The sequence below is a fragment of the Enhydra lutris genome, unplaced genomic scaffold (genome assembly GCF_002288905.1).
Source record: "Enhydra lutris kenyoni isolate GAN:26980312 unplaced genomic scaffold, ASM228890v2 scaffoldscaffold55, whole genome shotgun sequence".
In the NCBI taxonomy this organism is placed as follows: Eukaryota; Metazoa; Chordata; class Mammalia; order Carnivora; family Mustelidae; genus Enhydra; species Enhydra lutris.
Window position 1 is genome coordinate 7,886,034 of NW_019154139.1, and position 16,318 is coordinate 7,902,351.

The 16,318-nt window shown below is 39.0% G+C and overlaps 1 protein-coding gene across 1 annotated transcript in view; it reads left to right on the plus strand.

Moving 5' to 3' along the window:
- The first annotated feature begins 329 nt into the window (after positions 1-329).
- The window catches only part of LOC111157566 (solute carrier family 25 member 17), a 48,624-nt gene continuing 32,635 nt past the window's right edge, over positions 330-16,318 (plus strand). The window contains 2 exon segments of the mRNA XM_022519083.1: positions 330-500; positions 502-756. Coding sequence (XP_022374791.1) covers positions 330-500; positions 502-756 — 426 coding nt within the window.

A 16,318-nucleotide genomic window follows, 5' to 3' on the forward strand; every position in this document is an offset into this window, starting at 1 on the left:
GTGACTTTATTATTTAAGATTTTATTTATCTGAGATAGAGCAAGAGAGCACAAGCAGAGTGGAGGGGCAGAGTATAAGGGAGAAGCAGCCTCCCCGCTGAGCAGGGAGTCCGACTGGGGGCTGGGTCCCAGGACCCTAAAATCATGACCTGAGCTGAAGGCAGACGCTTAAGGACTGAGCCACCCAGGAGCCCCAAAATGTGACTTTAAAGACACTGTTGAGAGAAAATAAGAGTTAACTTGCAGAAAAATAGGACGATCTGAGTCCCCATCTTGCCGGTTAGCAGCCTGCCTTATGGAGGGAAGTTGACCATCTAGGCCTAAGTCCCGATGTTGAAGAACAACCCCAGGCCCCCAAACTCGAGGGTACTCCGGTCACACCCAGGGGAAGGCTCCCGGCTCTCTGTCATGGTGTTCCGCGTGACTGAGCTAGCGCTTCTCTGTCCCGCCCACGCAGGCCCCGAAGGCCAATCAGAGCCGAGGGACTGTCCCAGGGTCGTCTTTTCCCCCCTTCTTCCCGCCCCTGCAGCCTCCGCGTGGGAGACCGGGCGCCTCACGACCCGGAAGTGGTTGTTCTCGAGGAGGCGGACCTGAGAAGGTGGGGCCTGTGACGCTGACGTCCCGGGTTCTGGCGCTTCTTTCCTCTACGCTAGCTGCGGCTCCTGAGGGAAAAGTGTTGCTGGGTGTGTGGGGAGCCGCAGCAATGGCCTCCGTGCTGTCCTACGAGAGCCTGGTCCACGCTGTGGCCGGAGCCGTGGTGAGGCGGGGTCTTCACGCCCGGGCCACTGCGGGGTGTGGTGCTTCTGTGGGGCCAGTCCCGGGATATGGCTGGGGGATGGGGATGCGAGGGAGAGGGTGGATTGGTATCTGCAGTCGTGACTGTGGGACAAGGAGGAATGAGGCATAGGCGAGAAGATGCTGGAACTTTGGGGTGAGGGCCAGCACCCCCTTCGCCCGTGGCTGTTTTGGACTCTTAAAAATCTCTGGGCTATAGAGAGCGATGATCCCTCATACCCACAGAGAGCCTGGAAGAAAATAATGGCTATTTTCTTTGCCTTCTGAAATTTAAAAACCAATCACCTCCCTTAAAGGCCACCACACGTACAAGCTTTGTTTAATGGGGCTGGAGGAGAACGTAGGTGTGAAGCTGTGTTCTTAGTCACGCGCTTACCTATAGCCTAGTTTCATACTCGCGGCAGAGGAGTGGCAGTATCTAGGATATCTCTGGCCAATATCGTCAGAAGATGCGTCTTTTTTTTTTTTTTTTTTTTTTTTTTTTTAATAAGGTGAGAGTTGCGGTCTACCACAGGTGTGGTTTACGGTGAGGTATGAGCGCGAGTCTTCGGTTTGTGGATGTCTCCGTTCCATTTGACGGCTCTCTCTTTTCCTTGACACTTGCCACTCTTGGCTTGGGTGACTTCCTCCTCTGGATGGCCTCCCAACTCTCTGGCTGCCCTTTCTCATATCCTGCGCCAGCTGTCAAGGTGCACCTTTAGCAGCTGGAATCACTGTGACTTCAGAGGACTATCAGAGCCCTCTCCTTTTGGTCAGCAAAACTTCCCTGAGAGCTCCTCTTCCGTGCACACTAAGCAGGGACGATCCCCAACTCCATCATCTGTTAGGTGACCCCTAAACTTCACTTTCCTAATCTGTAAAGCAGGGATGTCCCAACATACTCCACAGACTTGTTTTTAGAGTTAGCTGACAGTACTTCTTGGAAGGGCCTGACTCAGGAGTCTTGGTTCATTTAATTAAACCAGAACAGCCTTTCAGCCCGTAAAAAGGTGCTCAAATGGAAGCTTGCTTGACGTGATCTAGGATGGCCATAAAAACCCATGTGTCTGCAGTAGAGGGAATAAAGAGGCAGAAAGGCTTCAGGGGACCGAACATATGAGACTTTAACTCTGAGTAGGAATGAGAGCTAGCTAGCTTTTGAAGGTTTTGAGCATCCAGCAACTTGCTGATAAACATTTTATTGTATTTTTTTTTAAGATTTTATTTATTTACCTGACAGAGCGAGAATGGGAACACAAGCAGGGGAGTGGGAGAGGGAGAAGCAGGCCTCTTGCTGAGCAGGGAGCCGGAAGTGGAACTTGATCCCAGGACCCTGGGATTACGACCTGAGCCGAAGGCAGATGCCCAACAACTGAGCCACCCAGGTGCCCGCTGATTTACATTTTAAACATGATCACCCTGGCTGCTCTGATGAAAGTAAACTATAAGGCAGTAAAGGTGGAAGCAGGGAAATTGCCAGGGGCCTTTTATGTCCTCTCAGGCCAGATATAATGGTGGCTTGGACTAAGATAGTAGTAGCAGTGGAGGTGCTTAGAAGTGATCATTAACCTGGAATACACTTATAAGATAGAGTCACCAGGGTTTGATGGTGGGTCGGATATGGGATATAAAAGGTTGAGGGTTGGTTGGCTCCCCAGGAGTTTGTGGCTTGAGCAAGTGGAAACATTTACATTACTGAGATAACAAAGACTATAACTGAGCTGGTTATAGAAAGATTGGTTTTGGACTAGTTCAGTTTGAAATGCATAAGAGTATTAATGGCACTAGATAAGGGGACTGAGAGAAAAGTCTGTAAGACTGAGTGGGTATGCCAACATTAAGAGAGATTTCAGAAGTGAGATAGCCCCTGCAAAGGAGACTAAGGAAGGACCTGTTGGGGAGGAGAAAAGGAGGAGGAAAACTAAGAAATGTGGTATCCCAAAAGTCACATGGAGAATTAGCCATTGGATTTATTAATTCGTTTCTCAATAAATCCAGTGGTTAATTGACAAGACACATGTTGGTAGATGGTGGAGTGAATAGTTGAAGTGTGACTAAGAAAGAATGGGAAGATGGGAAGTGTTTGTTTTCCTTTCTTTCTATCAATAAATGCCATTCATTCAGCACCTGTACAGAGTGCTTTCTATGTGCCATGTAGTGTTCTAGGTGCTAGAAATATACTGGAGAACAAAGTCTTTTTATTCATGGAGAGTGCCTACCAATGGGGGAGTCAGACAATAACTGAGTAAACAAAAAATAACTTTTAGATTGTGTTAAGTGCTGTAAAAGAAAAGCGTTGGCACACTTTTTCTGTAAGAAGGTAAATGATAAATATTTTAGATTTTGTGTATAGTCTCTGGTGCAGCTGCTGAGCACTGCCATGATAGTGTGACAGTAGCCATTGACAATAAAATACGTAAATGAATGAGTGGAGCTTAGTTCCAGTAAAAACCTGTTTATGAAACCAGACAGTGGATTGGATTTGGCTCTTGGCCTATAGTTTTCTGAGCCTTACTATAGAGAATGACTGTCGGTAGAGGTGGTTTATCTCCATGTAACCTACAAAGACATTTCTATATTTTCTCTCTCCTTGTTGCCAATTTTTCTCCTGTTAAACTTATGTTTGAAATTATGCACCCTGAATTTGCTATGGTTTTTCTTTCTTCCATAAGCTGTGTTAGATTATCTAATAGATACGCTTTTTAAGATTTTTTTTTTTCTCTTGCTTCTCCTCAGGGCAGTAGTGTTCCTGGCACATATCTGAGAAGTTGCATTGTGGTTTGTTTTTTGTTTTTTTTTTTTGAACTGTTATGCTGAAGAATGTTCTCAAACTTTTTTTTTTTTTTTTTTTTTTTTTCCAACCTTTGTGTTAAAGTTAAACCATGTAATGCAGGTCGTTTCTTCTGGTTGCTACCAAAGGAAAAAAATTTCACCACAAAAATGTCACTACAGTTGGTAAGAAAAATGGCATTTCTTTTAATGGTATAGTATTGTCCTGAGCATAGTGTTCAACCATAGCTTTGAGATGATCAAGAAGAGTTGGTTTAGTGTAGTGTTTAAAAGTACTTGAGTGCCTGAGTGCCTGACTTGAGCCAGGCAGCCTGGGTCAGAATCCTGTCTTTGCCTCTCAGTAGCTGTGTAATTTCTGTATAAACTCCAAGCAAGCCTGCCCAGAGTAGTTGCTTCTCCCCAAAGGATTGTTGGATCATTGCTTAAGATGTTGATTTACAACATTTTTGAGTTGACATGTTTCATGTTTGCTTATTTGCTTCCAACTTCTACATTTCCACATCAAGTGTGGTGTTAAACACACACACACACATTTAAGAATTAAAATAAACAAATAGTGATTTTGAGTGTTCCCTGGCACACCTTGCGTTAACTGCAGATAATTTCGAGTATGAAAATTAGAATTGTACTATTTCAGAAGAATGCTATAGCTCTAATGGATGACTATTACATGATAGAATTAATGACCTCATTCATAAACATTTCTCAAAACTTTGAGTATAATTAGGTTTATAATATTATATTTTGGGTTCCCATTAGATTAGCTTTGAAAGGCAGATTTTATTTGTAGAAATGTACATTTGTGGGCGCCTGGGTGGCTCAGTGGGTTAAGCCGCTGCCTTCGGCTCAGGTCATGATCTCAGGGTCCTGGGATCGAGTCCCGCATCGGGCTCTCTGCTCAGCAGGGAGCCTGCTTCCCTTCCTCTCTCTCTGCCTACTTATGATCTCTGTCTGTCAAATAAATAAATAAAAAATTAAAAAAAAATTTAAAAAAGAAATGTACATTTGTAATTAAAAGAAATTTTATTAATCTGCAATTTGAAAAGTGAAATTGGTTAGAATTGCCTAAGTGGGGTTTAGACACTGAAACAGACTTTGAAATTGTAATGCTAATAATTAACCAGGGGACTTCTTTTCTCCCTATAGTTAATTTGAAAATTTTTTGGTTTTTTAATTGCATAATTTATGTTTAGAATAGGAATTTGCTAGCCAAAATGAAACAGGAGGGTAATAAGAGACTTTTAGAATCAGAAAGCATGGCCAAAGGTCCTCATGTAAATCCACATGTGGGGAACTTAAAATTAGTTCTGACAAAGCTGGTATAAAAGATGAGAGATGAGGAGAAGCCTATGTAGTTGGGGAATCTCATACTATGCAAAGAAGTTTGGGTTAAATTTTATCAGAAACAGTGTTTGTCAAATTGGTTGTGTCTTCCTCATTGTGTTTTCTTTATATACAAGTAAGCATTTACAAATAGATTTTTTTGTTTATATAACTGGTATTATAGAGTTTTATATCGTGGGGATTTTGGTGTTTGTTTCTGAATATAAAGCATTTCCCCATATGTATCAGTTAGGGCTCTCTGGTTGCAAGCTGGAGAAACAGCCTCTGGGTAATTTAACAAAAAGAAAGTTTATTGGCAGGCTCTTTGGGAGCTCCCAGGATCAGTGCGAGGGCTGAGGATTTGAAGTAGGAAAGAACCAACATGCTCCACTGGAGAGTGTTGGGCACCACTAATGGAATCAGTGGATTTTGTCACTCTACAGTATTCTGCTCAAGATTTAAAGTCATGGGAGAGTCCCTGTTAGCTGTGCTCTGGGTTATGTCCACAGGCCTTGACTGTAATGGGTGGGGAAGGGTCTCTCAAAAGGAGCCTTCCAGAACTCTTCAGCTTGTGTAGCGGACAGTAGGACCATCCTACCAAAATTGTACACGGTGGGAGGAGGTAAAGATCAGACTGCCCTTAGGAAGAGAAATGATGCCATGTGGCTCAAAACATCAGAAATCCACTATCATGTCATTAAAAAGATTTCAAAAAGTATTGTTTTTTTAACACAAAATATTCTATCATATGAGTATTCTATAATTTAATTTTATGGACATATACATTGTTTCTAACTTTTCACTGTGGTAAACACTCAGTGCAATGTAAATGTTAATGGGGCCTCCCACACCCGCTTATGAAGACTCTGGAATTGCTTAGTAAAGTGACTTCCTTAATGTCACTCCTTAATTGATTAAAAACAAAACCCTCTATATCCAGATTCAATTTAGTTAACTCAGACTCTAATTTGTAAAATGTCTATAACTTCACAGGGTTTTGTGAATATTAAATAACATGAGTAAAACAGCTTTTATACTATCTGACACATAGAAGGGGCTCAATAAATGGAAGCTATTAATCATTTTGTGGACAACTATGTTTTCTAATTTTCTGTGCATCCTAACTTGATTGAGTTAGTGAATTTGATGTTATATTTAGTAATATTTAGTACTTAGAATACCCCATCTTCTTTTTTTTAAAGATTTTATTGTTTTAAGGAATTTCTACACTAAATGTGGGGCTTGAACTCACAACCCTGAGATCAAGAGTTGCAAGCTCTACTAACTGAGCCAGCCAAGCACCCCTAGAATTACCTAACTTCTTAACCCCCTCTCAAATCCGTTAACAATTCTGATAGGTAGGCATTGTGACAAGTGGTTAAAAGTGCGGGCTCTGAAACCAGACTACCTTGAGTTCCAACTCAGGTATGCTATTTACCATCTGTGTGACTTTGGGCATGTTTCTCAACCTCTCTTTGCCTTGGTTTCTTCATCTGTTAAAAGGGGAAGATAATAATACCCACCTCAGGGCTGTTTCTAAGGCTTTTGGACAAGTATCTTTATTCTCACAGAGAGATAGGAAAATGGAAACAGGGATTTTTTTTTTTTTTTTAAGATTTTATTTATTTATTTGACAGACAGAGATCACAAGTAGGCAGAGAAGCAAGCAGAGAAAGAGGAGGAAGCAGGCTCCCTGCTGAGCAGAGAGCCCGATGGTGGGGCTCGATACCAGGACCCCGGGATCATGACCTGAGCTGAAGGCAGAGGCTTTAACCCACTGAGCCACCCAGGTGCCCCCAAAACAGGGATTTTAAATGGCTTCCGAGGTTACTAGTGAATTGGTCATAGGCACAGGGCCAGAATCCAGCTCTCCCCTCTCTGCTACTCTCTGTTCTCTCTGCTGTGCCTGGGTGTCTTCTCTTCCATGCTTCTTGTCCCATTCCTTTGTGTATTTCAAAACCAAACTCTGAATATCCTTAGATTATCAGAAAGCAAGTGACATTAAATATTAAGTGTATATGTGTATAAACAAACTAGAGGCACTTGGACACTAATTGTTTACTGGGAGTATTTTATTTTTTATTTTTTAAGATTTTATTTATTTATTTGTCATAGAGAGAGCACAAGCAGGCAGAGTGGCAGGCAGAGGCAGAGAGAGAAGCAGGTTCTCCGCTGGACAAAGAGCCCGATGCGGGACTTAATCCCAGGACCCTGAGATCATGAACTGAAGCCAGTGGCTTAACCAACTGAGCCACCCAAGCGTCCCTACTGGGAGTATTTTAAACTACAGTTCTAACAGTTTATTTGTTCAGTTCTCTTTGAAACGGTTTTCCTTTCCACAGCTGATTCATCCAGACCCAGAGTTTAAATCTAGTTGCTCAGATTCCCATAGAATTAACTTAGGTTGGTGTACATCTGAGGGCATTATGTTGCTTTGGTTTAAATATCTCAATAAATGGTGATTGAAGTAAGTCTTTGTTGTATTATCTTTACTTCCTAGCCTGCTGTTTTATTTCATTTAGGCTTCTGTTAAATTATGATTGAATCATTATGTAGCTTTTAGTCTTTAAGACTTCATTGCCTCACTACCTCCCATCCAAAATATATCTTGATTTCTTAGTAATCCTTTTTTTAAGACTTCATTTTTTTTTTTTTAAGATTTTATTTATTTATTTGACAGAGAGAGGTCACAAGCAGGCAGAGAGGCAGGCAGAGAGAGAGGAAGAAGCAGGCTCCCTGCTGAGCAGAGAGCCCGATGTGGGGCTCCATCCCAGGACCCTGGGATCATGACCTGAGCCGAAAGCAGAGGCTTTAACCCGCTGAGCCACCCAGGTGCCCCTTAAGACTTCATTTTTTAGAGCAGTTTTAGATTCACAGCAAAATTGAGAGAAGATACAGAGATTTCCCTTATACCCCTAGTCCCCACACATGCACATCCCCCACCAGAGTGGTGCATTTGATGAACCTGCATTGACCTATCATAATTACCCAAAGTCCATAGTGTGTATTAGTGTGTATTCACTCTTGGTGCTGTGCATTGTATGGATTTGACAGTGTATAAGGACATGAAACCAGCATGATTTTATCATGTGGAGTACTTTCACTTCCCTAAAAGTCCTGTGTGCTCTCCCTGTTCATCCCTTCTGACCTTCTTAATAAATTTTCCAGCTAACGGAGTCACTTAATTTCAGTTCTCCTAATATTAAAGGTTCTTATGCAGTCTTTATTGGAATTATTTTTCTAACTTTACTTGGCTTCTTTATGCTTGAGTCAGAAAAAGGTTAAATAAAGAAAACTGTTTTTCCATACGTATAATAGCATATAACTTTATTTTTGAAGTAAATATGGATTAATAGCTGCAAAAAAGTTTTAGAGTAAAAATTATCCATGTTATCTTGAGTCATTTATATTTTCTTCTGAACCTGAGTTTTCTGAGCTATAAAATGGGGACAATAACACTTCACTTACTGGGGTCTCCTGGTAACACTTGTGGAGCACCTAGTGCAGTGCCTAGAAAAGTGTAATAAGGCCATAATTTATTTATTTTTCAGATATATTCTTGTAAATATAGTATTTATCCCCAGTTTCAGAAATTCAATAGAACTGAAATTTTTTCTCGCCTTGTATGGCCAACTCTACCCATTCACTTGTAGTAAATGATCTCACCTTTTATTCTCTAGATAAAGGGGCTACTGGGATGAGCTTTCTCACTTTTCCATTTTTTCTGATTACAGAGTCAATTGCAATTGTACCCATATACCGTATATTCTCCTAGTCTCTGGAAAAACAGATGCATCCAGTCTCTGCTATCTTTGATCTTGATCCTACCCCCCCACCCCATCCCTAAATATCTTTTGGGACTTTATCCCATTAATTTTCTCCTCTTTCCTATAGCTTTAGCCTTTCTCTAGTGTTTGCTTCCCTTCAGTCCTCAAACATGCTTAGCCCTGTCCTGTCAAACCAGTCTGTCTGGAGACTGCCTTTTTCTTAGCTGCTGCTGGTGGTTCTCCTGTTTACTTAAAGGATATTCTGTACTTCCTGAATTTGTTTAACTACTCTATCTCTGTGTTTAAGTGTGAGAGTTAGCTTGATGGCTTTATCAATGGGAAAGATTCATATTAACTCTGATTAGATGAATAACATTTTTTAATATCAGTGCCACAGTAAGTAGCTTTCAGTCTTTGGAATTTCATTAGCTCAAGATCTACTCCTGAAAATGTATTTTAGTTGTTTTTCTTTCTTTTTCAAATAACTTTCAGCCTGGTAATGCCACATACTCCCTCAGGAGAAGCTGTATACTGATTTCGGTGGTGGTGTGACTCAACCACCATTTCTAGGCTCCTCTCTGGAAATTGACTTTGGAACTGGCATTGCATTTTTTGACGGTGTTTCACCCTTCGTTGGTGAATTAACATTTTGGAAATGGTTGAATTTGGTGACTTGGTTGGTAAGCTAACCCAAATATCATTATACTTAAAGGCATGACACTCTGTTTCTGTATTTATGCATGTCTTTTAATAAGATACCTGTGTAGAAAGGATCTAAATTCAGATTTCTGGCTTTTTTTTTCTTCTTGATTTTGTCATTTACCTAATTTTCATATCCAGGGTAAAATGGTAGCTATTTTATGTCTGTTTTTATTTTCATTTGTTTAGTTTACTAAATTTTATTAATTTTTCGGATGCAGGGTATTAAGTTAGATTTTCACTTGTGAAATATTCAAGGAACGTAAAAGAGTGGTTGGTGTTAGATACTATAAGTAATAGATTTGAAATGTGAAGAAATAGAATTTAAAATGTAAACCTGCCCTTACACAACCACCCAATAAGCCTGGAATCCCAAAGGAATAGTCTATAGAGATGAATGGAAAGTGATCTTACTCCTCCTCAGGAATATTAGCTATCTCCAACCTCGGCAGTGAGAAATCACCACTGAGTTTTTTTGTTTTGTTTTGTTTTTTTAAGATTTTGTTTATTTATTTGACAGACAGAAATCACAAGTAGCCGGAGAGGCAGGCAGAGAGAGAGAGAGGGGGGAAGCAGGCTCCTTTCTGAGCAGAGAACCTGATGCGGGGCTCAATCCCAGGACCCTGAGATCATGACTTGAGCCAAAGGCAGAGGCTTAACCCACTGAGCCACCCAGGCGCCCTCACCACTGAGATTTTGAAGCCACAAACCCTCTTTTAGGTTGCAGCCTGAATTCTCACTACTTGCATCATTTGAAAACCTGAAGCGAACAATTTAACTTGGAATGATTCTAGGTTGGTGGGACCCCAAAGTGTCTGGCAGAAATACTTTCCAGAAGTACTTATCTTTAGAAGGTTTAAAAGAATGCCCAAAAATAGAATTCTAAGGTAAGTTCAATCCAAACTAACTAAACTCACAGAGAAACAAGGCACTGTGAACAAGAGCAGTAGCAGATAACAGCAATAATCAGAAAATGGAATGTTCAATCACAATCTTAAAAAGCTATTTAATATGTATAAGGAAATAAAGGCTAGAAAATATGTGTGAGGAACAAGAAACTAAGATTGGCTGAGCATATTTGAAAGTTAACCAAATAGAATATCTAGAAATGAAAAGTAAAATAACTGAAATTTGAAAGTGGATTCATGAAAGTCGTGGGAATACTGAAAATTTATTTAAACAAAACCACAGCTCTTAGAAAGATAGGACAAGAAGGCAGAGGGAATATAATAGAGCTAAATTCTCACCCTCCATAATGTAAAATAAATAATCTCTAAAATTGAAGAATCAGAAGATAATGGGATATTTTTTAATTATATGGAGATAGGTAAATTTCAAAATTTCAAAGGAAATAGCTAAAAGAAGCTAAAATAATTGCCTCTGTGAGGAAGTTTGAGTAAAATGGAGAGGAATGGGCAGGAACTTCTGTATTTTGCCATTTATATTGCATGACTTTTTTAAACTATGTGCATCTTTTGTTTTGATCAAATAAAAATTTAAATCTAAAATAATCAATGCATAGCTGTAAATTGATAATTGAGGCCAAGTGATGGATTCAAATTCCAAACAGGTTTATCAATATATTAGACACAACTGAAGATGGAATTAGTGAGCTAAAGGATAGTTGACACTGAATTATCATTTGCAATGATTGTAGTCAGAAAATTGTGGAGTGTTTTCTTTATTTTGCTGAGAGAAAATAACCTCTCCCTAGGATGCTATATCCAGTGAAAATCTTTAACATATACATGAAATAGAGACATTTTCAGACCATCAGAAACAGTTTGCCACTAGCAAGATCCTCATGAGAAATCCTGAAGGATATTCTTCATATGGAAGGCAAGTGATGCTAGATGCAAAGTATGAGATGGAAGAAAGGATGAAGAGTAGAAAAAGTGGTAAATATTGCATGTATCTAGATCTAAACAACTTTAACTGTCAAATAATAAATTAACCCAGTGTTTTGTGGATATTAAAAAAGAAGCAAAAGAAATTAGAATTAAAGTAGATTAATAGTTGCATGAAAGTGAGTGGGAGTGAATGGAATTAAATTTCTGTTGTTTGGGAGGAGGACAAACCTACTGAATATTTTTAACATTGATAAGTTAGGAATGTATGTCATTACTAGATAGCTTATAAAATTTTATCATGAAATAACAAAATTGAATAAACAGCAGAAGTAAGAAATTAATTAAAAAAAAAAACAAACCTTTAGTCAAAAAAGAAAGCAGAAAAGCGCAGAAAAACCAACATAGAGTATATATGACACATAGCACAAAATAAGATGGCAGCTTTAAATCCAAATACATGTTAATGAACTAAATGCTTGCGTTAAAAGAGAATGCACTAGATTGGTTTTTAAAAGGGAGAATGTTATTTATAAAAGATACATCTTAAAGAAAAGGATATAAGATGGGACGCCTGAGTGGCTCAGTTAAGTGTCTGCCTTCAGCTCAGGTTATGATCCCAGGGTTCTGGGGTTGTGCCCTGCATTGGGCTTGCTGCTCAGCGGGAAGCTTGCTTCTCCCTCTGCCTGCCACTCCCCTTGCTTGTGCTTGCTCTCCCTATCTCTCTCTCTCTGACAAATAAATTAAATTAAATTAAAAGAAAGGGATACAAGAAGTTCAAAAGTAAAAATGTGAGAAAAGACCGATCAGAGAAAAACAACCAAAAGTGATCTATCAACATCAGACAAAAATAGACTTTATAGTAAAGGCATCAAAGAGAAAAAAGACTCAATATGTCAGGAAAATAAAACAGTTTTAAGTTTGTGTTCATCTAATAACAGTCTCAAAATATTTAAAGCAAAAATTTAAGAAGAAATATACCAGTCATCAAAATGGAAGATTATTTTTCAGTAATTGATAGAACAGGTTGTGGGATGGAGCTATGAAAATAGAGAATTGGGGGCGCCTGGGTGGCTCAGTGGATTAAAGCCTCTGCCTTCGGCTCAGGTCATGATCCCAGGGTCCTGGGATCGAGCCCCGCATCAGGCTCTCTGCTCGGCAGGGAGCCTGCTTCCTCCTCTCTCTCTCTCTGCCTGCCTCTCTGCCTACTTGTGATCTCCATCTGTCAAATAAAATAAATAAAATCTTAAAAAAAAAAAAGAAAATAGAGAATTGAATAATGTATTTGACAAACTTGACCTAATAGACATATACAGAACATTGTACCAAACAACTACAGAAAACACGTTTTTTTCAAGCCAAACATGGAAAAGTTATCAAAAATGACCACTTACTTGGCTGTAAAGCAAAACTTAAGTTTTGAAAAAGTTTTGAAATAGAATGAAACAACATGAATTCTTAAACCACAGTGCAATTAAGTAGCAATCAATAACAAAAAGGTAACTTAAAAAAAAAAAGAACATGTATGTTTGGAAATTAAACATTTCTGAAACATCTATGGGTAAAAGAAGAAATCATAATGGAAATAAGAAAATATTTAGAATTGAGTGATAGTGCAGATAATGCATACTAAAACTTTTAGGTAGGGCGCCTGGGTGGCTCAGTCCATTAAGCGACTGCCTTCAGCTCAGGTATGATCCCGGAGTTCTGGGATCTAGTGCCGCATCGGGCTCCCAGTTCCACAGGGAGTCTGCCTCTCCCTCTGACCTTCTACCCTCTCATGCTTTCTCTTACTTTCTCTCTCTCTCAAATAAATAAACAAAATCTTAAAAAAAAAAAAAAAAAACTTTTAGGTACACTGGAAAATACAGATTATCATTGAAAAAGTTAAAAATTTGAATAAGTGAAAAGACATCCCATGTTCATTGATTGGAAGACAGTTGTTAAGATGGCAATAGTTCCCAAAAGAATCTACAGATTTGGTGCAGTCCTTACCAAAATTCCAGTTTGGTTTTTTTGCAGAAATTGATAAGCTGATCCTAAAATTCATATGAAAATGAACAGCCAGACTAGCCAAAACAATCTTGAAATAGAACAAAGTTGGCAGATTCATATTTCCCAATTTCAAAACTTAGCGCAGAGCTACAGTAATCAGGAGAATGTGGTACTAGCATAAGGATAGATAGATCAGTGGGGTAGAATTGGGAGTCCAGCAAATATATCCTCAATTTTTGTTCAGTTGAGTTTTGGCAAGAATGTTAACATATATCAATGAGGAAAGAACAGTCTCTTTAAAAAATGTTGCAAGAGCAACTGGATATCCACAGACAAAAATATGAAGTTGGACCCCTTCTTCAGACCATACACAAAAATTAAAATGAACCACAGACCTCATGTAAGAGCTAAAACTACAAAACTCTTAGAAGAAAACATAGGCATAAATCTTCATGACCTTAGATTAGGCAGTGGTTTCTTAGATATGACACCAAGTAATAAAAAGGAAAAATATGTAAATTGGATTTCATTCAAATTTAAGACTTTTCATGCTTCAAAAACCCCATCAAGAAAGTGATGAAAACAGAATGGGAGAATGTATTTATAAATCTTTTATCTGTTAAGGGTCTAATATCCAGAACATATAAAGACTGCCTACAACTCAGTAATAGGCAAATAACCCTATTAAAAAATAGACAAAGGATTTGAATAGCCATTTCTCCAATGAAGATAAACAAGAGGCCAATAAATACATGAAAAGATGCTTAACAGCATTAATTACTAGGGAAATGGAAATCAAAACCACAGTGAGATACCACTTCATACCCACCAGGGTGGCCTTAGTCAAAAGGACAGATAATAAGTGTTACAAGTTTATGGAAAGGTTGGAAACTTCATATTTTGCTGGTAGGAATATAAAACTGTGCAGCCACAGTAGAAAAGTTTGATAGTTCCTCAAATTGTTGAACACTTATCATATCACTCAGCAATTCCAGTCCTAGAGAACTGAAAAATATATTCAAACAAAAATTTGTACACAAATATTCATAGCAACATTATTCATAAAGGAGAAAAGTAGAAACAACCCAAATCTGCCAACTGATGAATGGATAAACAAAATGCGATGTGTCCATAGAACAGAATATTATTCAACTGTAATACAGAATGGAGTTCTGATTTTGCAACATGGATGGGTCTTGAAAGGAGCCAGTCACAAAAGAGCATGTATTATTTGATTCCATTTATATGAAATATCCAGAATAGACAAATAGAGACAGAAAATTGACTAGTGGTTGCCAGCATGTGGGAGGAGGCAAGAACGGAAAGTAGCTGCTAATGGGTAGAGGTTTCTTTTTGGGGTAATAAAAATGGAGTTAGATGGTGGTGATAGTTGTACAACTATGAATGTCTTAAAAACCAGTGAGTTGTGGGGCGCCTGGGTGGCTCTAGTTAAGACTCTGCCTTCGGCTCAGGTCATGGTCTCCAGGTCCTGGATCGAGCCCCGCATTGGGCTCTCTGCTCGACAGGGAGCCTGCTTCCCTTTCTCTCTCTGCCTGCCTCTCTGCCTGCTTGTGATCTCTGTCAAATAAATGAATAAAATCTTTAAATAAGTAAATAAAAACCAGTGAGTTATAAAGAGAAGAACCTGTCAGACACAGGTAAAAATACTTAGAAATGAGTAGCCTTTAAATCAAGTTTGGGAAAGAAGAAAGACTTAAAATTAATGAGCTATGCATCCACCTCAAGAAGTTAGATAAAAGTATCAAAATGAGCCCAAAGAAAGGAAAAGGAAGGTAATAAAACAGGAAAAAATTACTGAAATGTTTCCAGTAATTATTTGTTGAGAGTGAGAATTTGATTATGAAAACAAAACAATATGTAATCCTATATTTTTGGTAAAATAATGATCCCACCAACCCCTAAAATCTATGTCATAGTACAATTATTGTTGCCTCAAAGGTAAGGAAATATTCTATATTTCAGTGACTCCCAAATCTACATTTGTATCCCAGAATCTCTGTATCTTCAGACTAGTATCTGGCTACCTGCTGGACATCTTTTTTTTTTTTTTTTTTTTTTAAAGATTTTGTTTATTTATTTGACAGAGACACAATGAGAGAGGGAACACCAGCAGGGGAAGCGGAAGCGGGAGAGGGAGAAGTGGGCCTCCAGAACCTGGGATCATAACCCGAGCAGAAGGCAGACACCTAATGACTCAGCCACCCCGGGACCCCCCTGCTGGACATTTTCTAGTAGAAGTCTTTGAGGCACTTAAAATTCAGCTAATTGAAAGTCAAAATCATTATCTTCTGACTCAGAATTTCTCTTAATGCAGTGTTTACCTACAGTTATGACCACACTATATCCCTGGTTCTTTAAGTCAGAAACGTGGGTGCCCTGCTTGAGTTCCTTTTCTTCCTCTCCCCACATCTGTCTGATCAGTCACTATACTTAATATACTTAGCAAAAAAAAAAAAACCTGTGACTTGATCCCTGCTTACCCCTAAAGACATTAATTCCACTCTTGATCTTGCTGTCTATATTCTGACAACAATAGCCTTTGAATTTCCAGAATGTTCAGCATCCTTCCAGTCTTGCACTTACTTCCCCTTTCAGCATCCTGTTGTATATCCTTTATGAACTATTTAGTATCCCTGTCATTAAAAAACAAGTCTCTAATAAATGTTAGTTCTGAGGTATAAATTATAGGCTACATTTGTTCTCCTTAGAGTTATTTGCCTTTTAAAGAATTTCCTGATGAAGACAGTGACTGGCCCAAAGGTAGTTGATGTTTTCAGTTGCTTATGATGCTGGCATAATGCTAGTTGAAAGGGATATTAGAAGCAAATGTGAATAATTGTTTGTTTATTTTTAATATTTTATTTATTTGAGAGAGATAGAGCACGAGCAGGGAGGAAAAGCAGGCTCCCCACTGAGCAGGGATTCCCAGCAGGAGGTTTGATCCCAGAACCCTAGGATCGTGACCTGAGCCGAAGGCAGGCGCTTAACCAACTGAGCCACCCAGGCGCCCCAATAATAGTTTGTTAACGATGTATGGTTTTCATATTTAATTGCATGTTTATAACAAAAGTTCTCAAACTCTTTGGTCTCAGGATTTCTTTAT